General features: G+C 39.6%; 1 protein-coding gene across 3 annotated transcripts in view; it reads right to left on the bottom strand.

The window, feature by feature from the left end:
• Positions 1 to 1,130: 1,130 nt before the first annotated feature.
• The window catches only part of MKNK1 (MAP kinase interacting serine/threonine kinase 1), a 34,945-nt gene continuing 8,190 nt past the window's right edge, over positions 1,131 to 27,885 (bottom strand). For 2 of the 3 annotated variants that reach the window (XM_014939373.1, XM_014939374.1), the window contains exons 4-14: positions 17,637 to 17,865; positions 16,527 to 16,624; positions 14,603 to 14,682; positions 13,827 to 13,900; positions 10,339 to 10,443; positions 7,225 to 7,280; positions 6,546 to 6,641; positions 5,393 to 5,587; positions 4,595 to 4,759; positions 3,920 to 3,963; positions 1,131 to 2,982 (exon numbers count right to left, since the gene is read on the bottom strand). In XM_014939373.1, the coding sequence (XP_014794859.1) occupies positions 2,754 to 2,982; positions 3,920 to 3,963; positions 4,595 to 4,759; positions 5,393 to 5,587; positions 6,546 to 6,641; positions 7,225 to 7,280; positions 10,339 to 10,443; positions 13,827 to 13,900; positions 14,603 to 14,682; positions 16,527 to 16,624; positions 17,637 to 17,751 (1,257 nt within the window). In that variant the 5' untranslated portion in view covers positions 17,752 to 17,865 and the 3' untranslated portion in view covers positions 1,131 to 2,753. The remainder of the gene's footprint in view (positions 2,983 to 3,919; positions 3,964 to 4,594; positions 4,760 to 5,392; positions 5,588 to 6,545; positions 6,642 to 7,224; positions 7,281 to 10,338; positions 10,444 to 13,826; positions 13,901 to 14,602; positions 14,683 to 16,526; positions 16,625 to 17,636; positions 17,866 to 27,885) is intronic. The other variant, XM_014939375.1, reaches the window with a different exon arrangement.

Below are 27,885 nucleotides of genomic sequence, written 5' to 3'. Positions count from 1 at the left end.
GCAGGGACATCTCCCACTAGACCAGGTTGCTCAAAGCCCCATCCCACCTCGTCTTGAACACTTCCAGGGATGGGGCATCCACAGCTTCTCTGGGCAACCTGTTCCAGTGTCTCACCACCCTCATAGTGAAAAATTTCTTCCCAATATCTAATCTAAATCTCCCCTCTTTCAGTTTAAAACCGATACCCCTCATCCTATCACTACACTCTCCAATAAAGTATATAAATACCCCTGAACTAAGGTTCTCTTTGGACATTTCTGTCTCTCCTCCCAAGCTCTCTTTTGTAAAGAGAAAGCAGATGTGGTGAGCAAGCCAGCTTCCTCCTCCCTGTGCAGAAGACACAGTGGTTTCACTTTCCACACTGGGAGAGACAGACAAGGACCAAAGATGTGGTGAGCAAGCCAGCTTCCTCCTCCTTGTGCAGAAGACACAGTGGTTTCACACTGGGAGAGACAGACAAGGACCAACCATCCAGGTCAATAGTTCACCCAAGAATACAGGGTTTTGGTCTTTGCTCCACTAACTCACTCTCTGGAGCTATCTCTACCACCAGTGAACTGCAGCAGGTGTGGAGTTAAGTCTGCAAAGACCACTTACCAGTGCTTGAACACATCCATCAGACACCATGGTCCATCGTCTCTGGGCAACCAGCACCGTCAATGTCTCCTTTTCACACTTCCATGCCAATACGGCCGCTTGGACCTCTGGACTCCGAAAGGCTTCAGGGCTCCATCCAAGAGGATACATCACACCACCACCCCTGGCCAAAATTCAGGTTTTTTGCTTCACACACAGATCAAAGGGAAGAAGACGAAGTGTAACAGTGCAGGTACGTTACTGAACTGACCGCATTATCTGATCTCTTATGGAGGTCAAAAGGACCACAGGATCCCTTCCAACCCTCTCTGTGCACTTGTATCTCCATTTTACCACAAGAAAGCCGAGATTACACGAGACTCCAGAGACTGATAAAGCAATACAGCCACAGACAGGGAGGTATGCTTAGTCTTCAGAGAGTTAAATTGCCCTAAATCCCACTTCACACAGAGAAATAAGGAAGTAAGCAATTATCTGTTTTCCTATGTCACTAAAAATCAAGGGTAAAAAAAACCCACACAGAACTGCCAAATCTGTTAAATCCATAACTTAAAACATTTTAATAAAAACAAAGCAAAATACATTTCATAATCCGTCCACTGGCACAATGTATAAAAACTTTTAAATAACAACTTTAATATTAGTCACAAAATACAGCATGTTGTATAAAAATACCTGTACACACATTGCTAAAAGATAACATAAAACCGCTCTGAATAGGCCATGCAAAGACATTCAGCTTTGCCCTTTCCATTTCCAAGCACCTGCTGGAACCTGCTACGTTGCTCCTTCTCCTTGGGAGGGTTTTGTGCTGGCACTTTTTGGGGGGGAGACCTCCTCCACCCCACCTCTACCCTGCACTCAACGCCCTGGCAAAGGGCTTCGGAAATGAGCTGACAAGTTTAAGGTGCATCAGGCCGGGCACCTTCGCGGCCCAATTTTCACAGCTTACGTTTCAGAAAGTGCTCAACATCCGTGTCCTTCTCCACGGACACCTCAACCTTGGTCACTCAAAATATCCAGCTTTTCAGCCCTTCCAAATGACCCCTGACCCCTGGTGCATCACGGTACCAATAGTGGAAGTGAAAATCTAGACACTCGGCCTGAGATCACTGCAGGAGGCAGAATGCAACAGCTGCAGCACCATTTTTGCACAGAAGTACCTCTGCATTCGATAATCCTGAATTATGCACACACCAAAGTTCCCCGAAGCCTGTCCATTCACATTAATAACTCCAGGTAACACATACAGAGGGACTTGGGAGAAATATGAGTTCACAGAAAGGAAGGTATAACTGAGGATTAGCATTAATATAGGAAAAAAAACCCAGATACTAAGTATAAACTGTTCGAAAAACAGCCTGTTATACTGTGGTTATCAGACTTCAGAATGTAACTTGTCAGAGAAGGGGACACACTGGACACACACACATGAAAAAGATGAGATGGAATACATTTGAGTTAAGAACAAAAAGATATCAGATAAAGAAATAACACCCCCCCAGCTTTCATCCCACATGCTGACACACAAACTACCAACAGGATAAAAACAGCAACCCAGTCCTCTTCATCTCTAAAAGCCTGAGTGATCCTTGAACCTTCACAGTATCATCCCCAATACAATTTAAGCCCAACAAGGACAATGGAGACAAATCCATCCAGTCATTGTCTTTGTTTCCTGAGGCCACAGAAAGAGAGAAGGGTGCTGCTGGCTGAAACCAGCCCCTGCTGCTGGCACCAGTAGTGGCACTGGGCAAGATGTGCCATCAAGGAGAGCACCCATAGGAACGGAGAGACTTGATGCTCTGCCAGGGAAAGCAAGAAAGTGGGGTTTTTTCCTTCTGATGTTTTCAAGTTCACGTTTTAAAGCATGCTCTTCTAAGAAGAAAATAAGGAAAGCTTAGTGATTTATCACCTCAGATAATACAGCAGCAAACTCACCTTCTCTAGTTTAAAAAGATCAGTTAAATTATCTTAATGCACCAAATCTGACAGGCAAAAAACATTCCCATAAAAAGCCGTCCCCTTAAAGTTACAAGTCGCAACACAAGAGCAAGCTTCTAGTCAAAGAGTCAGAAGCAGAGAAGCTTTTATCAGCGCTGCAAATCCAAGTAAGAACACAGGCTGGTGTTGCCAATCCATAGCAGGAAAAAGTTTAAAAGGCTTTATGGGGAACTGGCTGAAAGTCACTGTTTTTGGTGGCGTGCGTCATCGCTCTGCGCTTGGCGAGGCGGGACTTGGACGGAGGAGAAAGCTTCATGGAGCACACAGCATGGGCCACGTTCTCCTGCTCCACGCTGAGCTCATTCTCGTGCTGAGACAACTGGCGGTTCAGGGCTATCGCCTCCGCAGCAAAAAGGGTCAGGTCTTTTGTGCTACTGTTCCTTTCAAAGGGAAAAGGAGAAAGCAGTTACAACGCGTGCAAAAAGTCACTTCACCTGGTTGCCCTCACAGCAGAATATCTATTGCCAGGCAGGTTTATTTCTCCTATCAAAATATTAATGCAGCAGGAAAAAATAACAGGTTAATATTGGCACCTCTCCTCATTGCGAGGACCAGCAACACGTGACAAAACATCTCTGGGATTTTGGAAACAGCCACAGTTCTAATCCTCATTCTGCCAAGGACACCCCATATACGCCCAGGAAACCACTTGAGATGCCATACTTAATTTCTACATGTTAAAAAAGGATAGGCATAAGGGGCAATACTGTTGTCTTTCTTCAGAAAACTGCAATCCCACTATAATTGCACTTCTGGTTTAAGGAAATGTGCTTCTGATGGGAAGAATCACCTGGAATCACCAGTGGGAGACATGGAAATAGAAAGAGAGATATGTGACTCAGGCTCTCTGGCATATAGAATCTGCCATCACATCACTTAAAATGAGGCCTGCCCTGCTCAGTTAAACTGATACTGTGACTCCCACCAACTGCAGCGGATGTCAGATCCGAGCCTGTGTATATGATGATTATTCACCCATCAGAATGTAGTCTCTTTGGATAATGCATGCCTTTATGTCTTTTTTTCCCCCTCCTGGGCAGCAAACTGCCAAACCCATCATTATTTCCTAAGATTAGCACCGCACCGCAGGAATCCTCTCCAATGCCTTTCCCACAAACAAGCACGATTACATCATAAAGAAAAATCAGAGCTTTAATATTTCTGATGTTCCTAACAGAATTAGTGCTGCACATTTATGAAGTTCCACTCTCAACCAGGGATCTTACCCCCTGACTTGTCACAACCTCTCTCTCCTCATTCTTTCAGTAATGATTCCTGGCCAAGTTCACAGACATTTTAAAAAAAAGAAACTACTACCTTTGAAGAACTTGAGGGGTAGGTAATCCTCTTTCAGGAGCCTGCTAGAAGAAGCAGTTAAGAAAAGTTAGTTATATATTAGCAGCTTTCCCAAGAGAGAGTGATAAAAAACAGGTGACTCCTCCCAAATCTTTGCAACTAATGGACATTGCATATCCACTCACTGTGGACTTAAAAAAAATCACTGCTGATCTACAAATCACGTTTCAAAAATATATCTCCCCTCACAAGAAGATAGCACAGTTTGCAGGTATGAGACTAAAGCTCTGGAAACTCTCCAGAGGGTCTATCCCTTCTTTCATGAACAGGGGAGACTAAAGCTAAAGAGGACACTGCTGTTCTTTTAAAATCGTACCTACCAGCACTCTGCATTACTGTATTACAGAGTAACACAGTAATTCGTGTACTGCAGTGCTTGGTATTCACAAGAAAACCATTTAAAAATGCATAAAGCAATAATTAAAAAAAAAACAAAACACTTAAAGCTTGACAGATTCATCCAAATATTTCCCACACAGAGCTCCAGAAAGAATAAAGCCACTGCGTATCGTTTAATTAATCAAGATAAGAGCACTAAAACACGCAATGACTACCAACAGTTCAGAGACAGGGAACAGCTTGTCACTTTGGAAGAAGAATAACCCTCTAAAAAAAAATTTAAAGATGTATACATACTCCTTGAAGCCATGAATGTTGCAAAACTTGAGCAGCACTAAGTCGTTCTTTGGCATCTCGAACCAGTAACTTTGAGATGAGATCTTTGGCCTCAGAGGATATATGTGACCAGTCCTTCTCAGGGAATTCATACTTGCCTTCCTGAATGCTCTCAAAAAGCTTGTTCTAGTAAAGGAAAAATTTCTTTCATTTAAATAGCAGCTAGAATGCAACCAGAAGACTTCTTGGGTGGGATTCTTCTCACTCAATTTTATCCACCTAATGGTGTGGGTGACAACTGAAACCATCCAGTCTTCTAATGGAGTCAATGGAGAGAGGCAGCTCCACAGAGTGATACCACACATCCTAAGATGCACATGATACACTGTGTGCTGGAAACATCTTCCCCCCTACCCTCCCCGTAACAGTGTGCCCAATGTATTGAATTTTTTAAAAAAATTAATTTAGGCCCTGAATGGAGACCATCCTGGGGCTAAACTTTCATCTGAGGAATTGTGGTGGCTACCATAAACTAGATCAAGAATTACAGAATACAGGAGGATCGCGGGGATGGGGAAGAGGAGGAGAAATTCTGAAATCTCACATCAGGAGGGGAAAGAGGCAGTTGCCAAACCTTACTTTAGAAAGAGATAGCATTGCTCAACTTTTATATTGCCACCCTTGCTTCTCAGTGACAGCTTATACTCCCAGATCTCTGGCTGGGTTACAGGCACAGCTCTTCACTGCTGGCATTATCACACCTCAAGCTCACGAGGAAAACTACACTCTCCCACGTACGCCCAGGGTCTGCACGTTCACCTGGCAAACTCTGCAGACTTCTCCTCTGTCCCAGCCACAGTCCGTGCCACAGTTGCCCACAAAAGGGGGGTAACCACTGAGCATGATGTACAGGATCACTCCCAGGCTCCAGAGATCACACCGCTTGTCATAGAACGTGGCCTCCTCCGTGAAGACTTCAACCACTTCGGGTGCCATGTATTCTGCAGAGCCACACTAGGAAACCAAATTCAAGCAAGTTTTCAAAGGGAGGGTCAAATCAAAACAAGACTCAGGTTTATCATTCTCTTTGTAGTAGGTGGCTTGGTCTAAAAGCAGAAGCAGGTATCAGGGACGACTGAAGTTTACTGTTGGCTTTCACTGCAGGACTCATTTTGTTAAGCCAAATCACAACTGCTGCATCCCTCAAATGTTAAATGGAATTGTCAAGAGCTTTGAAACATTTTGTAAGCGTACCGCACAGGAAAAAATTAACACATTTCAGCTGTAATGACTACTGAGACCTAATAGAAGGCAAAAGAGTTCCTACTGTTCTTTAGCAGAATCATAAGCTGTTCCATATGAATCTATGATTCTTTACAGAGGGTCAAAATATTAATTTACATATTTCAGGTTTTTTAATCTTAGCCATTAGTTACCAGGCTTTTTAGAAATTTAACAAATATATCATGGGGGGTGATTTCTTTAACAGACTCCTGCAAAACTCATGTTTTTCTTTCACAGTAATGCCAAAAGCATAGCACTCTAGTTTTTCAAAGTAATGTGTATTATAAAGCCACACCCTGATTACAGAGCTTGCACTGCATTTAGCTCATGGGTCTTGGCTACAGAAACTAAATATGGGGAAATTAACACAAAACTAAGGTTCAAACTCAGTCCACAAGCACACAAAACACCTCCACAAAAATGTTCCTCATTTGACAGGTAAGAGACAAACGGTAACAAGGTGTTAACTTCTCATCAACAGGAGAATTAACACGGTGAGTCCCTGTGCTTTTGTATATTTGTTCTATGACTGGGAAACTAAGACAGTATTTATCACACACACACTTTAAATGAACTATCCACAACTGGGTGTTGTTGCAGTAAGCCCTTTGGAAACTCTCCTCTGAAGACAAGAAAAATTGTTCTATGGTAGAAGAGGAAAAGCATAAAGCCACAGCGGGTCTCTTACCGGCGTTGTTAATTCGGGAGTAGTTATTGGAGTACACGCGCTGTTCAGCTTCACCCCACTACCAAGATCAAAGTCACATATTTTTACTGGTGAGATCTAAAATCAAGGACAAAACAGTAAGAGGCTCAGAAGAGCAGGGCTAATGCAATATACGTGAATACAGTGCCACATGGAAAACCCCAGCACAAACCCCAAGTTGTTCTAGCAGGAGGATCAGTGAAACCCAATCTCTTACAGGTATATTCCACTCCTTGCCTTTGCCTCCTCTGTCCCAGTTGCTCCCGTGTCCCCACCATCTAGCCCTAGTACTTTAATTTTTTATTTGGCTAGGGAAGTGCCAGCACACACTGGGGCAGTTTGGGAACTAAAGGTAAGATGACCAGCTGGCCTGTAAATGTTGCTCCTCCATCTGGTTACTGCCTCAGACCAGATGAGATGCTAAGTTGTAACTGCTGTGCCCTCTCCAAGAACAGTTGGCTTTTTATCTCCCAGCCAGATGCACACATTTCTACATCTCACAGAACAATTCAGTCTCTTTCGGGCTACAGTTCGAGTAAATTTAGTTGAAGATCACTAATGGGTTCAAAAGTCTTCAAGAGGAGAAAGACAGAACACGAGGACTGTCTTTGGAAGCAAAGTTAAAAATACACTTCCAAAGGATAAGAAAGCAGAGTAGCACCTTGTCTGGAGATTCACACAGGATGTTTTCAGGCTTCAGGTCCCTGTGAGCAATACCTAAATAAGAGTACAAACATCTATTAGAGAAGATACTCCCCTGTTTTATTTCTCGTTACCTCTCTTTATTAGAAGGCAGCCTGAGAAATATTCTAGGCCTGAGTTTGCTGCACCCCCTCCTCTGCTGCTTAATGATACTGCAAATAACTGATTTCAAAGTGTGTTTGTTAAAAGTCACTGTTGCATCCTGCTATGTCTTTATCACCCTTGAACATACAGGAGAGTCAGTCAAGCAAATAAGAACCTGCTTACACTGGAACTTTTTGGCTTAGCTCAAATTAATTATGTTAATTAAAACCAGCTTATTAAGATGACTGACCTGTAGGAAAATTTACTTGCGTACACAGTTTACTCAAAAGATTTTTGTGCCTTCTACAGTAAGGTTCTTCTTTCCAGAGGGATCAAGTGGTGGCTTGCTGGACTCCTACCAGCACAAACAACACCTGAGTGACTCTCCCCAGAAAATACCCTGAGTTCCCACGTGAAAATATCCTTCCTTGAATGGTGAGGTACAGACTCATTCCTGAAGTAAAATAAAAACTAAAGGGTATGGTTGAAAATGCAGAAGAAAAGGCCAAAGGAGAACAACCAAAGGGCTGGCTTCAACATTCATTCAACTGCTATCACAGTAGGCAAATCCAACTGGCAAATGCAAAGTTATCTACCTGTCCAATCAGTTCTTCAAATGCCTAAACATACAATTTCTAGAAGTAGTCCATTTAATATGATCAAACTTAATGTAAAAGCAGAAAACCAGAACCAAAAAAAAAAAAAAAAATCAAACGAGCGGGTTGGCTGCAATTTAACTGTACTTCAGCTTTGCTTAAAACAATTACACTCCAAGCACACTTGATACTTCAAAGTATCAGAAAAAAAAAAAAATCCCACCAAATTCTAGGTAAGGGAGTTTCTAATGTCTTCTCTTCAGCATGCTCCACAAGACATGACTTAAAATATAACATTAATAGCACAGCACTGATCTAAAGGAATCGGAGCATTCATAACGATGCAGTTCACATTGGCTTATGCATGGAAATGGTAAACATGAAAAAGGAAGATGCCCCACACTGACATTTACAGCAAGGCTGACAAAACTCCCAACAGTTGTCTTGGCTTGCGATATGAAACCCAACAGTACTTCTTTTGTATTATAGTTTGAATTCAAATGTCTGATTATATAACATTTTATTTTGCAGTTGCACACAGCGCTGAGAAAAGAAAACAACTGCCTTTAAACACTCCTCCAGTGGATTATTAGCAATAAAGCACACACATCCCAAGTGGGTGTAAGATGGTATTATGATCCAGCTGAGTTTTAAACTACTCCTGGCAAAAGAATTAGTTGTCCTCATTCAAATTTTTTTAAAGCATCTAGCTATAGCACTTCACTGTTAAGCTGTGCAATAAAACTGCTTTCATTTCCTGTTTACTTTAATGTTCTGTATGCTCCTTACTAATTATTTTAACGTCACACAGAAGAATCATAAAGAGAACAATAAAATGGAAGGGGATGGTGTTGTAGCTGATTCTGCAAGCCATGTCCCCACTGTACCGATTCACAGCAAACAACCAGAAAGAAAGTGGATTGCTGCTCTAAAGCCATTTTAATGAATCACTCCCATCTTGTTTGGGGAAAGGGGAATTAAAACTACAAGCTGAGAGAGAACTACAGAAAGATATTAGCTGAGTCGATGTTAAACTTCCTTTAACAGTGTTCCTAGACTTTCAGCTGTTCAACAACCTACTACAGCCCAAATAACATCAAGTAACTATTTCTCCTCATGTTCAGTGTAAGGTTCCTGTTCTTTATTTGCTCCGTATCTCAAAGTCTTCTAAACACAAGTATTCAAAGAGAACATTCTCTGCAGATTTAAAATGGAGCTATCACATAGGCAGGCTATGAAGATTACCAAGGATCTTAATTCAAACTGTGTTTATTTCCACATTCAAATGAACTTGTGATAACATAGTCACAACATGTGACAAGATCCATATTCCTCAGGTTTGCCACTTACTTTATTCCTTACGCATTGCTACACTTCTCTTTTTAAATGGGTTCAACCTTTCAAGGTATCAATATTGTGATTCCAACTCAAGCACATAGAAGCCTATAATTAAACATTTACTGAAGTGGGGCCTGTAGTAAACAACTTAAGACAGCAAACATAGATCTGCTGAGCATCTGTAAAACCTGGCTAATCATAATGCCAAAATTAACATAGAAAAGTTTATCAGAACAAATAACCAATAAACATCACCACCAATTACATGCCGTTCTATTCAGAGGTAGTCACTGTATTCAAATAAAAGCAAACATTAACTGAAGCTCCTTAATCTATGCAAGACCAGCTAATCATGACATAGATCACTTTAAAATCTTGCATATTATATTCAACACGAACACATACTGTGGGATGACCATAATGCATATAGATATTTTGAAATGAAGTAAAAGCACTCAAGTAGGAAAAACTGCCGGAAAACACTTTAACATAAAAGAACTCTCTACAAACAGAGCTGCTTTTAAATCTGAGCAAATCCATAATGAAATGAGGACACTTTCAAAAAAGGACTACAGTTCCCTTTTAGGTCTCTCAACTCAACAGTGGGGGCCTAAATGTGGAGATCAAAAGCTACTACAAACAAAGAGGTCTTGTAAAACAGCAGAAATTCTGAATAATTCTGGGTCTACAGAGAAGCAGTTCTGTAGATCCAAAAGAGGAGAAAATTAAGAAGAGTATTAGCTCCTTTTGAATAACCTTTACATGGTGGCTTAGGTAACAAGAACAAGCAAACAGATTCAAAGCTAATGTTAATTCTCCCCAGATACTGATTTACCTTTTCTTCTTCAAAAGGCAATACCGTCTTAATAAAGCTGATTACTTAAACTATCACATCATGAAAATAATATTATAGAGGAAAACAGCATAAGTCATCTGGCACTGAAATGCTAGCACAGAAATGCTAGCAAAAGCTGACTATTTACAGATGAAATGTGCTCCATAACCCAAGGATACAATATCAATTAGTAAAGATGGAGACAGCCTCCTTCTCTTACCTTTTGTATGAAGAAAATCCAGAGCAGAGGCAATATCTCTCACCACTTTGCTGGCTTCTCGTTCGTTGAAGTGCTTCCGCTTTTGTATGTGGGCCAGGATTGAACCTGTCAGAGTAACAGGTGAAAGGGAAAACCTGAGCATGAATGCTGCCTGGGCTGAGAAAGGGCTTTGTCAATACAAGGATAAAATAATTGCCACTACTAGTCTGTCATAAAGGGAGAACTCATCTCAGTGTAAAGGGGGCAAGAAGCAGCTTCAAAAAGTTATTTGCAACCAACACTCTGTCCTAGTACGTTTCCATGGCAGAAACTGAAATGTCACAATCCCACGTTTTAATATGAAAATAGCCTGAGAAAATACTTATGAAGTAGTACCAAGTATCATGAATCCATAACCTCATTTCTCATATTTTATAACAGCATTTCACAGCAGGCAACTTCCATGGACTGAACAAGGGAATGACTAAGAAGAAATAGGTACAACTGAGCAGCTTCAATACTTAGGCATGCTGGAACATAATTTTCAAACGCTGCAGCCCTCCGGTTTAAGCACAGCATGAAAGGCAATCACTTTTTACTGCCCCAGCACGACTGGTCTGTTTTCCACACTGTGAACAGTAAAGACTTCCTAATAGTACTACTAAAACTCAAACATCTAAGGATGTACATAGCACTTAAACAAAACCCACCCTTCCCCAGGTCACAAGTGGCCACACTCGAACTAACTCTCCTCATTTTGCATAATGTGACAATTGAAACCATGCACTGAAAGTAAAGTATACACTATTTTTGTCTCAATACCATCAAAATAAAAAAAAACCCCAAACATCCTACCCTTGAATACACCTTAAAATTCTCACTGACATCAAGGTAAGGCTCATACACTGATTTAAGGCAAAATATGCCCAGGGACATGAAATCTGACAAAAGACCTCTCAAATGTGAATATACAGAAGGACTGGTAGCTTGCAGGCAGAGCTCTACTGGTATCCCTTTAACAAAGGATAAAGGAAAGTTTGATTCTTTGTCTTCTTTAGGTGAATTCCATCAATCTTCTCAAAAGATTAAAAATATCTTCAAAAAACCAATTAAATGTAGTCCACAGAGATCCAGGCCCACTACATAGCCTTACTACTGACTTTCATTTTCTTTCTCAGAGAGATACACTTATAAAAGCAATCAGGCAGAGAAATTCAAGAACTCCTATTTGTTATTAGCCTCCAACACAGTAAACCTTTTATCTCTCAGGCGATTTCATTTTAATTCTTCAGTTCTAGATATGGAAGGAAACCTCCCATTCTCTATTGCAGTAATTCCTGTTCTTACACCATCAATGCTGCTGCCAGTCCTCCAAAAGGAGGATTCAGAGAGGAAACAGGAAAGACAGTAAAAAAGCAGAAAGATGGACAAAAGGCTCACTGGATACACTTTGATATGACAAGAGACTCCAGATATGCACAGATAGGCTGTGTCAGATGGGTAGAGGAAAGCCACTTTGGACCAGGTTATCAGATTTCAAATACAGAAGGTTTCCCTTGCTGAAAACAACACTTTCTAGTTTGCTACACATTTCTTAAGGGCGGGGAGTTCAAAGGGTTTTCGTGGTATAGTTGTTCTTTAAAGCTTTAGAAAGTAATAACAGTTCTTGAATGCTTCCATCCCTGTGAAAATGACACCAGACTTTGCAGGAAACAATACTGAGCCACCTGAAGTGCTCATTTCACTCGGCAGGTTTATTTCAGATTACCCTTCTGAATAGAGCTGATGTTTCAAACTCTCTCAGATAAGAATTATATCAATATCAACGAAAAACATTCGACAGCCTTTATATTCAACCCACGTAGAGGAATCCCACAAACAGAAAGAATAGCAGGGCACACCTGCCACAGTTGTTACCACCTCTTCAGTATTTATCAGAGAGAAATGATCATGTAGCACCACCCAAAATGCATTTCAGATAACGAAGGAAAAAAAAAAAAAGAGGAAAGGACTCTTAAATCATGCAAGTTGAGTGTAATAAACCGGATTTTAATGCTTTTAATTATAAAATACTGTCAGGCAACAATATCAAACTGCTTCTGCATCTCATGGTGAACTGAACACAGCTCAAATGGGAGCAGAGCTCCTTCAGTTACCACAGCTACAGGAAGGCAAAGCAGGAAATGGAAAACCCAAGTTCTGCCCCAGTACTGTAGGTAACATCAGTCTCAGACTGGAGTTACTAAAGTAAGGCCTGTATTTAAGATTAATGTTCTCAATCCTGCCAGCCACGCTGCTTACATCAGAAATCAGTAGTGCATCAGAAGCTGCTCTCACTCCTAATTCCCATTATTTCTTCCTTCAAACCTACATACTTAACACTACAAATGTTGAAATTTTTTGAAAAGCAAAATAGCCTCAGCCCTACTTGACCACTGTAAATACAGCGGCTAAGAGAGGGAAGAAGGTGTAGCATCATTATCCTCTCAGCAGCCATGCAGTTACAATGACAACCACAGTCTCACAGTCAAAAAAGAGGGTTAACTAATGGAAGAATGTGGAGATGGGAAAATAGACAAATGCAGATTCATCCCAATTGAGCCCTATTACAGCTCATTTGCCAGAGAAGTCTGTGCATTAAGAGGAAGAGTGTTAGAGGGAAGCACAATGAAATGATGCAGTAATTTTAAGGGAAGGTAAACAAAAGCTTTTACTAAAGATATAAAAAAAAAACCCATGCCTGTCTTTAAATTAAAGTTCTGCATCTATACTGAAAGAATTTGCATTTCTTGCACATATGGTTTGCTACTAAAAACTTTCTTGACCAGTGACAATAGATAATGTTATATGGACACAAGTACACTCTTTCAGAAACTGTCTTCCTTTGAAGGATGGGGCAGGCTTTCAATTCCTAGTTTTGCACAGCCATGCAAGTAATGGATACTGTAATTATGCTCAATGCAGACAAACGTTAAAAAGTCCACCAAGTGCTTGATGTCATCCCCCAGGTGAGCATTAAAGCACATGCTCACTTGACTGGCCCTCAGACAGCCACAAGCTCCACAATCACAGCAACCTGAGGCAGAAGCAAGATGGTTTTTTCCAAGAAACTCTGTGAGTTTCAGGAAACAAAGTCAATCCTCCATCAAAGGAAAATGCTACCAGAGTATTTAGATGCTGTATTAAGATATTGAATAGCACCTGACATACCGTGTGTCTCCTCTTGCCTAAAGGTACTGTGACCTACTAACTATATTCCAAAGCTTCCATTTTAATAGAGCTGACATTTCCATCACTTAACTACAACAAAGGGATTGCAAATGTATGACCAGACACATCAATATTCAAGAATAAATATACTAAGCTTGAAGTATGGTATTTCCTCTACTACTTCTTTGTCTTAAAATTCTCCAGCATTTAAAATAAGCTCTTAATTTTCTTCTTTAAAACACCGGGACAAACAGGACCAAGATGATTCAATGAAAAAAGGCACAGTTATTGCTCGGTACCTCCTCGCAGCTTCTCAAAGACAAGGTAGTATCTTGCATCATCTTCAAAAAATTCTATTAACTCCAAAATGTTCCTTTAAAAAAAAAAAAAAGAAAAAAGGGGAAATAGAAGAAACAGGCATAGAGTGTACATAAAGCAATGAAGAACTTCAGCATGGATAATTAAGAAGTGCCAGAAGAAACTAAAAATGAAAGTTCTAATTAAACAAGTTGCTTTGGTTGCCTCTGGCATTAAAACGACATTTCCAACTCACGCTGAAATTTAAGCAGGGTAAACAGGCCAACCACCAAAATAAGACAGGATTGTGAAAGAGTTCAGCTACTGCTCAATTGACAGGAAGATAACTGATAATAGGTTGCATTTAATAATTTAGAACACAAAGAGCAGAACAAACCACACATGTAGGAAGGGAATGGCAAGACCGTCCCGTTCAATAGCAGCCGGTATCAGGTCAGCTTTTGCTGATGGTGAAATCACAGGGGAGTGTGTCAAAATGCTAATTCCTCATTTGGACAAAAGCCATTCATTACTGAAGCATGTTCAGGGTACACTGACCTGGTTGCTAATTGAGTGATGTGATTTTTAATTTGTAAATATTTCCCTAAATTTCAAAGGTAAGAGAAGGGGAAATTCTTATTTCAAGTAAGTCTTAATTTCAGCTGGTTTTAAGGAGACTGTTGCAAAGGTCCTAACCTAGTGACACATAAGAGGCTTAAAAATTTTAAAAGAATATTCAAGATACTTTAGATACACACACAGGAGACTCCATACTTACTTGTTACCCTGACACTGGTACAGTGTTTCTATTTCACGAAAAACCCGACTCCGACTATGTCCAGCGTTTTTTTCAATGATCTGTGGAAAGAGTTAGAGCTCATCTTCGAAGAAATAGTGCAGGAACTGTGCATGTGGCTCTGGAATTAGAGAACGGATGTAAAGCTTGAACCTCAGCCATGCCCACCAGAGAGAAACGCTCCACCTTTGTTTGCTTGTTTAATTTCTCATCTTTTATTTATTTAGTGTCAGCAGAGCTCTGGAAGGCATTCAAAGGACAAGAGAAATGAGGACAGGAAGAGAAGAAAGGAACTAAATTCGCTTGTTACACAGTCACTGACCAGTTACCACAAGCTTTTTCTTGCATCATTTTAACTCTGCAACGTACAGAAAAGGATATCCTTTTGAGTTCTAACAAAAATAGATTTGAGTCACATCAGACAGTGAACAGCCAAAAAGAAGAGATTTGTCATTATAGGCGTTTAAGTTAAAAGTACTAAATTAACCACAAAAGGAGTTTGGTTCATAGTGCAAACTTCATGGACACCAAATAATAGGACCCAACATATTAAAGAAAAAATACACTCAATCTCAGAGCCCTTCTGTACTGCCATCAGATGTCACCTTCCTTTACACTCTTCTCAGACTGAAAGAGGACAAGGACAAGGGCTTTCCACAGGGGCAAAGACTGAATGATTGCTACACAAACTGAAAGCTCATAACATTACCACAAATACCTCTGTATCCAGTAGCTTTTCTCATTTTTACAGCTAGAGTTCTCCAGTACAATGGGCAACCATTCACCAGTACTGGATCACGCCTAATTCATACTGTAGCGATTTGCTTATTCCAGACTTTCAGCTTCAGCAATTCTACAAAGTACAAGCACAATTATAGCATCCATAGGACTAGATTTTTAAAGGGACTTAAAATTTTGTGCCTGTGGTTTTTGCAAAAGGTTGCAAAAGAGAAGCACAAAGCTTCTCTATTACTATTATTTGTGTTTGCAATTAAATGGGGAACTCAGAATAACCACAGCAGCCTTCCAATACCTAAATGGGGTCTACAGGAAAGATGGGGAGGGTCTCCTTATCAGGGATTGGAGCGATAGGATGAGGGGTAACGGTTTTAAACTGAAAGAGGGGAGATTTAGATTAGATAGGAGGAAGAAATTATTTACTGTGAGGGTGGTGAGACACTGGAACAGGTTGCCCAGAAAAGCCGTGGAAGCCCCTTCCCTGGAAGTGTTTAAGACCAGGCTGGATGGGGCTTTGAGCAACCTGATCTACTGGAAGGTGTCTTTGCCCAGGGCCGGGAGGTTGGAATTGGATGATCTTTAAGGTTCCTTCCAACCTGAACCATTCTGTGATTCTAACCACAAATCTGTAAATGGGCCCCAGCACTTAATATAATGGTATTACAGAACATTGACCTCTGTTAAAAAAAAAAAACCAAAACCCGAAAAAAAACCAAAAAAACAAAAAAACAAAAGCTGAGACAGCTTTACATGAACTAATGGCAGTAACTGATGCTCTCTGAACTCTGAGCAGCATTCTCAAAAGCTTGTATATTTGGTAGGCCAGGCTACATAATGACTCAGCCTCTTCCTTCATAAGACAACATAAAAACTGGTAGGACTACAATCAAATTAGGACATGAGAGGAAAGCCTGTCCTGATATGTAACCATCACAGAGTCATTTACTGTTTGTGAATCCTATCTGCTGCCGATACACCAGTTCACTCCAGAGGCATAATACTTAAGACAACAGATATCTCAGCCATTAAACAGCAGACTCATTTCAAGCATCAAAAATTTTCTAAAAGCTTTTGCTATTGCCCAGTCTATTACCAGTTTTCACAGAGATACTAGGAGGGAGAAGACATGTTACAGAGAGAGGAGATGCTGCTTTCACTCTATACTTACTTTTACTGCATATTCTTTCCCAGTTTGGAGGCTGACAGCACCCTGAACTTTGGCGTATGCTCCCTCACCAAGCAGCTCAGCAGTCAGCTTGTACAAGTCTGCCAAAGAAATCCAACAGAAAGGACACATGAGCCAAAGCGTTTCAGTGAATAACATCAAGACAAGCTATTTATCTGATGAGCATCCCTCATATGACAGCAACTGAAAAAACTCCCTTCGTAATGAAGACAGCAAACAGATTTATGCAGTACTAAAGTAGTGCCAGACTTAATTATGTCTCATTTTTCACTTCCCCCTTTCAAGTTCCAGGAAAATTTAAAGTAGACTTCATTCCAACATCAAAATTACAAGTTTGTTTATACAAAAAACATTTTCTATCTCAGCAATTGCCTCATCCTCCTTCCCTGTCTTCATGTAAAACTCAGAATCAATTTTTTTTTAATCACTCCTTGATTAGAAAATGCGCTCATCCTCCTTCCCTGTCTTCATGTAAAACGCAGAATCAATTTTTTTTAGGTAGAAAACATTTCACTCCTTGATTAGAAAATGCATACTATGCAAAAATCTACTAGCAGACATAGCGTTTTAAGTAAAATTGAAATTTGAGTGTTTAAACCTAGAGGTCTTTAAGGTTTAAAACTAGAAGACTGATACCATCTTAATTTGCAATGTACCTTGCTATGCTACTTGCACATTAAGAAGTTTTATGCTGGTCAGTCTTGTCACACTGAACTGTATTTTACCTACAATGCTTCACAGTATTTGTGCTCACATCTATTCAAATCAAAACATTCTGACAACATTTTCTTTCTACCAAAACAACCCCATCACATCTATTCAAATCAAAACATTCTGACATTTTTTTTCTACCAAAAAAATCCCCAAAACAACAAACCAAAAAACCCCACCAAACCAAAACATACCACCAAATTATGAACAGGACTCAGATTTCAACACTAAGAAAAGAAAAAGACTGAAACATGGGGGATAAAGAGAAACAGAAATGTTAACTTACAATGTTTGCCGAAAAGCAATGCTCAGCTAAGAAAACTGAGAACAGCAGAGGGAAAACAGACCATTACAATTAAAAGCTTAGAAGTTGCCACCAACCTTCAAACTTGCCAGGGACGTGATCTGTGGCTCTGGTTCTTTTTTTCTTTTTCCTTTTCCCACTGTCTGCTATGGGGAGAGGCTGACTGCTGACCATCTCTGTGTGGCAGAACATAAAGGTGCCTTTAACACACAATCAATTACTTTACTTTAGGAGAACATGAACATGCTCTTGTTCCTCTTCTCTTCATCACAGGCTGCCATCTCTCCCCCAAATATCAGAGGAAGCCTAAAAAGACAATTTGGGTGCTAATGAACAGCTCTGGGGAGATTTGATAGAGAAATGTAAAAACAGAAGAAAATAATGATGCATCTCTACTGAATCCTCCTCTCATGGCACAGCACGGCAAAGCATGAGAATAACCTTGTCAACAATGACCATGAGCTACCCACAACATAACACATGCCCTGATGCAAGACAGGATTTACAGCCCTCACAAGGGCACTATTCTTTCAGCTGTTCTACCGTTTTACAAGCAGATTTTTTTTTTTCAAGCATCTTAAGAAAATGAGTTTCCAAAACAGAAGGAAGGTGTGGGGAGGTTTCAAGCAACCTGGTGAAACAAAGCAACCACAGGAGTTAACAGGTCAAATGAGCGATCTAGGTCAGTTTATGCTGCCAAAAGGCCAGAAAAAAACCCAGTCTCTCAAAAAAAAAATAAAAAAAAAAATTATAAAAAAATAACATATAAAAAAAAAAAAAAAAAAAAAAAAAAAAAAAAAAAAAAAAAAAAAAAAAAAAAAAAAAAAAAAAAAAAAAATCAAACGAGCGGGTTGGCTGCAATTTAACTGTACTTCAGCTTTGCTTAAAACAATTACACTCCAAGCACACTTGATACTTCAAAGTATCAGAAAAAAAAAAAAATCCCACCAAATTCTAGGTAAGGGAGTTTCTAATGTCTTCTCTTCAGCATGCTCCACAAGACATGACTTAAAATATAACATTAATAGCACAGCACTGATCTAAAGGAATCGGAGCATTCATAACGATGCAGTTCACATTGGCTTATGCATGGAAATGGTAAACATGAAAAAGGAAGATGCCCCACACTGACATTTACAGCAAGGCTGACAAAACTCCCAACAGTTGTCTTGGCTTGCGATATGAAACCCAACAGTACTTCTTTTGTATTATAGTTTGAATTCAAATGTCTGATTATATAACATTTTATTTTGCAGTTGCACACAGCGCTGAGAAAAGAAAACAACTGCCTTTAAACACTCCTCCAGTGGATTATTAGCAATAAAGCACACACATCCCAAGTGGGTGTAAGATGGTATTATGATCCAGCTGAGTTTTAAACTACTCCTGGCAAAAGAATTAGTTGTCCTCATTCAGATTTTTTTAAAGCATCTAGCTATAGCACTTCACTGTTAAGCTGTGCAATAAAACTGCTTTCATTTCCTGTTTACTTTAATGTTCTGTATGCTCCTTACTAATTATTTTAACGTCACACAGAAGAATCATAAAGAGAACAATAAAATGGAAGGGGATGGTGTTGTAGCTGATTCTGCAAGCCATGTCCCCACTGTACCGATTCACAGCAAACAACCAGAAAGAAAGTGGATTGCTGCTCTAAAGCCATTTTAATGAATCACTCCCATCTTGTTTGGGGAAAGGGGAATTAAAACTACAAGCTGAGAGAGAACTACAGAAAGATATTAGCTGAGTCGATGTTAAACTTCCTTTAACAGTGTTCCTAGACTTTCAGCTGTTCAACAACCTACTACAGCCCAAATAACATCAAGTAACTATTTCTCCTCATGTTCAGTGTAAGGTTCCTGTTCTTTATTTGCTCCGTATCTCAAAGTCTTCTAAACACAAGTATTCAAAGAGAACATTCTCTGCAGATTTAAAATGGAGCTATCACATAGGCAGGCTATGAAGATTACCAAGGATCTTAATTCAAACTGTGTTTATTTCCACATTCAAATGAACTTGTGATAACATAGTCACAACATGTGACAAGATCCATATTCCTCAGGTTTGCCACTTACTTTATTCCTTACGCATTGCTACACTTCTCTTTTTAAATGGGTTCAACCTTTCAAGGTATCAATATTGTGATTCCAACTCAAGCACATAGAAGCCTATAATTAAACATTTACTGAAGTGGGGCCTGTAGTAAACAACTTAAGACAGCAAACATAGATCTGCTGAGCATCTGTAAAACCTGGCTAATCATAATGCCAAAATTAACATAGAAAAGTTTATCAGAACAAATAACCAATAAACATCACCACCAATTACATGCCGTTCTATTCAGAGGTAGTCACTGTAATCAAATAAAAGCAAACATTAACTGAAGCTCCTTAATCTATGCAAGACCAGCTAATCATGACATAGATCACTTTAAAATCTTGCATATTATATTCAACACGAACACATACTGTGGGATGACCATAATGCATATAGATATTTTGAAATGAAGTAAAAGCACTCAAGTAGGAAAAACTGCCGGAAAACACTTTAACATAAAAGAACTCTCTACAAACAGAGCTGCTTTTAAATCTGAGCAAATCCATAATGAAATGAGGACACTTTCAAAAAAGGACTACAGTTCACTTTTAGGTCTCTCAACTCAACAGTGGGGGCCTAAATGTGGAGATCAAAAGCTACTACAAACAAAGAGGTCTTGTAAAACAGCAGAAATTCTGAATAATTCTGGGTCTACAGAGAAGCAGTTCTGTAGATCCAAAAGAGGAGAAAATTAAGAAGAGTATTAGCTCCTTTTGAATAACCTTTACATGGTGGCTTAGGTAACAAGAACAAGCAAACAGATTCAAAGCTAATGTTAATTCTCCCCAGATACTGATTTACCTTTTCTTCTTCAAAAGGCAATACCGTCTTAATAAAGCTGATTACTTAAACTATCACATCATGAAAATAATATTATAGAGGAAAACAGCATAAGTCATCTGGCACTGAAATGCTAGCACAGAAATGCTAGCAAAAGCTGACTATTTACAGATGAAATGTGCTCCATAACCCAAGGATACAATATCAATTAGTAAAGATGGAGACAGCCTCCTTCTCTTACCTTTTGTATGAAGAAAATCCAGAGCAGAGGCAATATCTCTCACCACTTTGCTGGCTTCTCGTTCGTTGAAGTGCTTCCGCTTTTGTATGTGGGCCAGGATTGAACCTGTCAGAGTAACAGGTGAAAGGGAAAACCTGAGCATGAATGCTGCCTGGGCTGAGAAAGGGCTTTGTCAATACAAGGATAAAATAATAGCCACTACTAGTCTGTCATAAAGGGAGAACTCATCTCAGTGTAAAGGGGGCAAGAAGCAGCTTCAAAAAGTTATTTGCAACCAACACTCTGTCCTAGTACGTTTCCATGGCAGAAACTGAAATGTCACAATCCCACGTTTTAATATGAAAATAGCCTGAGAAAATACTTATGAAGTAGTACCAAGTATCATGAATCCATAACCTCATTTCTCATATTTTATAACAGCATTTCACAGCAGGCAACTTCCATGGACTGAACAAGGGAATGACTAAGAAGAAATAGGTACAACTGAGCAGCTTCAATACTTAGGCATGCTGGAACATAATTTTCAAACGCTGCAGCCCTCCGGTTTAAGCACAGCATGAAAGGCAATCACTTTTTACTGCCCCAGCACGACTGGTCTGTTTTCCACACTGTGAACAGTAAAGACTTCCTAATAGTACTACTAAAACTCAAACATCTAAGGATGTACATAGCACTTAAACAAAACCCACCCTTCCCCAGGTCACAAGTGGCCACACTCGAACTAACTCTCCTCATTTTGCATAATGTGACAATTGAAACCATGCACTGAAAGTAAAGTATACACTATTTTTGTCTCAATACCATCAAAATAAAAAAAAACCCCAAACATCCTACCCTTGAATACACCTTAAAATTCTCACTGACATCAAGGTAAGGCTCATACACTGATTTAAGGCAAAATATGCCCAGGGACATGAAATCTGACAAAAGACCTCTCAAATGTGAATATACAGAAGGACTGGTAGCTTGCAGGCAGAGCTCTACTGGTATCCCTTTAACAAAGGATAAAGGAAAGTTTGATTCTTTGTCTTCTTTAGGTGAATTCCATCAATCTTCTCAAAAGATTAAAAATATCTTCAAAAAACCAATTAAATGTAGTCCACAGAGATCCAGGCCCACTACATAGCCTTACTACTGACTTTCATTTTCTTTCTCAGAGAGATACACTTATAAAAGCAATCAGGCAGAGAAATTCAAGAACTCCTATTTGTTATTAGCCTCCAACACAGTAAACCTTTTATCTCTCAGGCGATTTCATTTTAATTCTTCAGTTCTAGATATGGAAGGAAACCTCCCATTCTCTATTGCAGTAATTCCTGTTCTTACACCATCAATGCTGCTGCCAGTCCTCCAAAAGGAGGATTCAGAGAGGAAACAGGAAAGACAGTAAAAAAGCAGAAAGATGGACAAAAGGCTCACTGGATACACTTTGATATGACAAGAGACTCCAGATATGCACAGATAGGCTGTGTCAGATGGGTAGAGGAAAGCCACTTTGGACCAGGTTATCAGATTTCAAATACAGAAGGTTTCCCTTGCTGAAAACAACACTTTCTAGTTTGCTACACATTTCTTAAGGGCGGGGAGTTCAAAGGGTTTTCGTGGTATAGTTGTTCTTTAAAGCTTTAGAAAGTAATAACAGTTCTTGAATGCTTCCATCCCTGTGAAAATGACACCAGACTTTGCAGGAAACAATACTGAGCCACCTGAAGTGCTCATTTCACTCGGCAGGTTTATTTCAGATTACCCTTCTGAATAGAGCTGATGTTTCAAACTCTCTCAGATAAGAATTATATCAATATCAACGAAAAACATTCGACAGCCTTTATATTCAACCCACGTAGAGGAATCCCACAAACAGAAAGAATAGCAGGGCACACCTGCCACAGTTGTTACCACCTCTTCAGTATTTATCAGAGAGAAATGATCATGTAGCACCACCCAAAATGCATTTCAGATAACGAAGGAAAAAAAAAAAAAGAGGAAAGGACTCTTAAATCATGCAAGTTGAGTGTAATAAGCCGGATTTTAATGCTTTTAATTATAAAATACTGTCAGGCAACAATATCAAACTGCTTCTGCATCTCATGGTGAACTGAACACAGCTCAAATGGGAGCAGAGCTCCTTCAGTTACCACAGCTACAGGAAGGCAAAGCAGGAAATGGAAAACCCAAGTTCTGCCCCAGTACTGTAGGTAACATCAGTCTCAGACTGGAGTTACTAAAGTAAGGCCTGTATTTAAGATTAATGTTCTCAATCCTGCCAGCCATGCTGCTTACATCAGAAATCAGTAGTGCATCAGAAGCTGCTCTCACTCCTAATTCCCATTATTTCTTCCTTCAAACCTACATACTTAACACTACAAATGTTGAAATTTTTTGAAAAGCAAAATAGCCTCAGCCCTACTTGACCACTGTAAATACAGCGGCTAAGAGAGGGAAGAAGGTGTAGCATCATTATCCTCTCAGCAGCCATGCAGTTACAATGACAACCACAGTCTCACAGTCAAAAAAGAGGGTTAACTAATGGAAGAATGTGGAGATGGGAAAATAGACAAATGCAGATTCATCCCAATTGAGCCCTATTACAGCTCATTTGCCAGAGAAGTCTGTGCATTAAGAGGAAGAGTGTTAGAGGGAAGCACAATGAAATGATGCAGTAATTTTAAGGGAAGGTAAACAAAAGCTTTTACTAAAGATATAAAAAAAAAACCCATGCCTGTCTTTAAATTAAAGTTCTGCATCTATACTGAAAGAATTTGCATTTCTTGCACATATGGTTTGCTACTAAAAACTTTCTTGACCAGTGACAATAGATAATGTTATATGGACACAAGTACACTCTTTCAGAAACTGTCTTCCTTTGAAGGATGGGGCAGGCTTTCAATTCCTAGTTTTGCACAGCCATGCAAGTAATGGATACTGTAATTATGCTCAATGCAGACAAACGTTAGAAAGTCCACCAAGTGCTTGATGTCATCCCCCAGGTGAGCATTAAAGCACATGCTCACTTGACTGGCCCTCAGACAGCCACAAGCTCCACAATCACAGCAACCTGAGGCAGAAGCAAGATGGTTTTTTCCAAGAAACTCTGTGAGTTTCAGGAAACAAAGTCAATCCTCCATCAAAGGAAAATGCTACCAGAGTATTTAGATGCTGTATTAAGATATTGAATAGCACCTGACATACCGTGTGTCTCCTCTTGCCTAAAGGTACTGTGACCTACTAACTATATTCCAAAGCTTCCATTTTAATAGAGCTGACATTTCCATCACTTAACTACAACAAAGGGATTGCAAATGTATGACCAGACACATCAATATTCAAGAATAAATATACTAAGCTTGAAGTATGGTATTTCCTCTACTACTTCTTTGTCTTAAAATTCTCCAGCATTTAAAATAAGCTCTTAATTTTCTTCTTTAAAACACCGGGACAAACAGGACCAAGATGATTCAATGAAAAAAGGCACAGTTATTGCTCGGTACCTCCTCGCAGCTTCTCAAAGACAAGGTAGTATCTTGCATCATCTTCAAAAAATTCTATTAACTCCAAAATGTTCCTTTAAAAAAAAAAAAAAGAAAAAAGGGGAAATAGAAGAAACAGGCATAGAGTGTACATAAAGCAATGAAGAACTTCAGCATGGATAATTAAGAAGTGCCAGAAGAAACTAAAAATGAAAGTTCTAATTAAACAAGTTGCTTTGGTTGCCTCTGGCATTAAAACGACATTTCCAACTCACGCTGAAATTTAAGCAGGGTAAACAGGCCAACCACCAAAATAAGACAGGATTGTGAAAGAGTTCAGCTACTGCTCAATTGACAGGAAGATAACTGATAATAGGTTGCATTTAATAATTTAGAACACAAAGAGCAGAACAAACCACACATGTAGGAAGGGAATGGCAAGACCGTCCCGTTCAATAGCAGCCGGTATCAGGTCAGCTTTTGCTGATGGTGAAATCACAGGGGAGTGTGTCAAAATGCTAATTCCTCATTTGGACAAAAGCCATTCATTACTGAAGCATGTTCAGGGTACACTGACCTGGTTGCTAATTGAGTGATGTGATTTTTAATTTGTAAATATTTCCCTAAATTTCAAAGGTAAGAGAAGGGGAAATTCTTATTTCAAGTAAGTCTTAATTTCAGCTGGTTTTAAGGAGACTGTTGCAAAGGTCCTAACCTAGTGACACATAAGAGGCTTAAAAATTTTAAAAGAATATTCAAGATACTTTAGATACACACACAGGAGACTCCATACTTACTTGTTACCCTGACACTGGTACAGTGTTTCTATTTCACGAAAAACCCGACTCCGACTATGTCCAGCGTTTTTTTCAATGATCTGTGGAAAGAGTTAGAGCTCATCTTCGAAGAAATAGTGCAGGAACTGTGCATGTGGCTCTGGAATTAGAGAACGGATGTAAAGCTTGAACCTCAGCCATGCCCACCAGAGAGAAACGCTCCACCTTTGTTTGCTTGTTTAATTTCTCATCTTTTATTTATTTAGTGTCAGCAGAGCTCTGGAAGGCATTCAAAGGACAAGAGAAATGAGGACAGGAAGAGAAGAAAGGAACTAAATTCGCTTGTTACACAGTCACTGACCAGTTACCACAAGCTTTTTCTTGCATCATTTTAACTCTGCAACGTACAGAAAAGGATATCCTTTTGAGTTCTAACAAAAATAGATTTGAGTCACATCAGACAGTGAACAGCCAAAAAGAAGAGATTTGTCATTATAGGCGTTTAAGTTAAAAGTACTAAATTCACCACAAAAGGAGTTTGGTTCATAGTGCAAACTTCATGGACACCAAATAATAGGACCCAACATATTAAAGAAAAAATACACTCAATCTCAGAGCCCTTCTGTACTGCCATCAGATGTCACCTTCCTTTACACTCTTCTCAGACTGAAAGAGGACAAGGACAAGGGCTTTCCACAGGGGCAAAGACTGAATGATTGCTACACAAACTGAAAGCTCATAACATTACCACAAATACCTCTGTATCCAGTAGCTTTTCTCATTTTTACAGCTAGAGTTCTCCAGTACAATGGGCAACCATTCACCAGTACTGCATGGGACTTGGTGTCTGATCACACCTAATTCATACTGTAGCGATTTGCTTATTCCAGACTTTCAGCTTCAGCAATTCTACAAAGTACAAGCACAATTATAGCATCCATAGGACTAGATTTTTAAAGGGACTTAAAATTTTGTGCCTGTGGTTTTTGCAAAAGGTTGCAAAAGAGAAGCACAAAGCTTCTCTATTACTATTATTTGTGTTTGCAATTAAATGGGGAACTCAGAATAACCACAGCAGCCTTCCAATACCTAAATGGGGTCTACAGGAAAGATGGGGAGGGTCTCCTTATCAGGGATTGGAGCGATAGGATGAGGGGTAACGGTTTTAAACTGAAAGAGGGGAGATTTAGATTAGATAGGAGGAAGAAATTATTTACTGTGAGGGTGGTGAGACACTGGAACAGGTTGCCCAGAAAAGCCGTGGAAGCCCCTTCCCTGGAAGTGTTTAAGACCAGGCTGGATGGGGCTTTGAGCAACCTGATCTACTGGAAGGTGTCTTTGCCCAGGGCCGGGAGGTTGGAATTGGATGATCTTTAAGGTTCCTTCCAACCTGAACCATTCTGTGATTCTAACCACAAATCTGTAAATGGGCCCCAGCACTTAATATAATGGTATTACAGAACATTGACCTCTATTAAAAAAAACCAAAAAAACAAAAAAACAAAAGCTGAGACAGCTTTACATGAACTAATGGCAGTAACTGATGCTCTCTGAACTCTGAGCAGCATTCTCAAAAGCTTGTATATTTGGTAGGCCAGGCTACATAATGACTCAGCCTCTTCCTTCATAAGACAACATAAAAACTGGTAGGACTACAATCAAATTAGGACATGAGAGGAAAGCCTGTCCTGATATGTAACCATCACAGAGTCATTTACTGTTTGTGAATCCTATCTGCTGCCGATACACCAGTTCACTCCAGAGGCATAATACTTAAGACAACAGATATCTCAGCCATTAAACAGCAGACTCATTTCAAGCATCAAAAATTTTCTAAAAGCTTTTGCTATTGCCCAGTCTATTACCAGTTTTCACAGAGATACTAGGAGGGAGAAGACACGTTACAGACAGAGGAGATGCTGCTTTCACTCTATACTTACTTTTACTGCATATTCTTTCCCAGTTTGGAGGCTGACAGCACCCTGAACTTTGGCGTATGCTCCCTCACCAAGCAGCTCAGCAGTCAGCTTGTACAAGTCTGCCAAAGAAATCCAACAGAAAGGACACATGAGCCAAAGCGTTTCAGTGAATAAGATCAAGACAAGCTATTTATCTGATGAGCATCCCTCATATGACAGCAACTGAAAAAACTCCCTTCGTAATGAAGACAGCAAACAGATTTATGCAGTACTAAAGTAGTGCCAGACTTAATTATGTCTCATTTTTCACTTCCCCCTTTCAAGTTCCAGGAAAATTTAAAGTAGACTTCATTCCAACATCAAAATTACAAGTTTGTTTATACAAAAAAACATTTTCTATCTCAGCAATTGCCTCATCCTCCTTCCCTGTCTTCATGTAAAACTCAGAATCAATTTTTTTTTAATCACTCCTTGATTAGAAAATGCGTACTATGCAAAAATCTACTAGCAGACATAGCGTTTTAAGTAAAATTGAAATTTGAGTGTTTAAACCTAGAGGACTTTAAGGTTTAAAACTAGAAGACTGATACCATCTTAATTTGCAATGTACCTTGCTATGCTACTTGCACATTAAGAAGTTTTATGCTGGTCAGTCTTGTCCCACTGAACTGTATTTTACCTACAATGCTTCACAGTATTTGCGCTCACATCTATTCAAATCAAAACATTCTGACAACATTTTCTTTCTACCAAAACAACCCCAAAAACAACAAACCAAAAAACCCCACCAAAGCAAAACATACCACCAAATTATGAACAGGACTCAGATTTCAACACTAAGAAAAGAAAAAGACTGAAACATGGGGGATAAAGAGAAACAGAAATGTTAACTTACAATGTTTGCCGAAAAGCAATGCTCAGCTAAGAAAACTGAGAACAGCAGAGGGAAAACAGACCATTACAATTAAAAGCTTAGAAGTTGCCACCAACCTTCAAACTTGCCAGGGACGTGATCTGTGGCTCTGGTTCTTTTTTTCTTTTTCCTT

This window comes from Calidris pugnax, unplaced genomic scaffold (assembly GCF_001431845.1).
Source record: "Calidris pugnax isolate Ruff unplaced genomic scaffold, ASM143184v1 scaffold18, whole genome shotgun sequence".
In the NCBI taxonomy this organism is placed as follows: domain Eukaryota; kingdom Metazoa; phylum Chordata; class Aves; order Charadriiformes; family Scolopacidae; genus Calidris; species Calidris pugnax.
The sequence above is the reverse complement of the archived record's forward strand: the minus strand, read 5'-3'. Positions and strand labels throughout refer to the sequence as shown.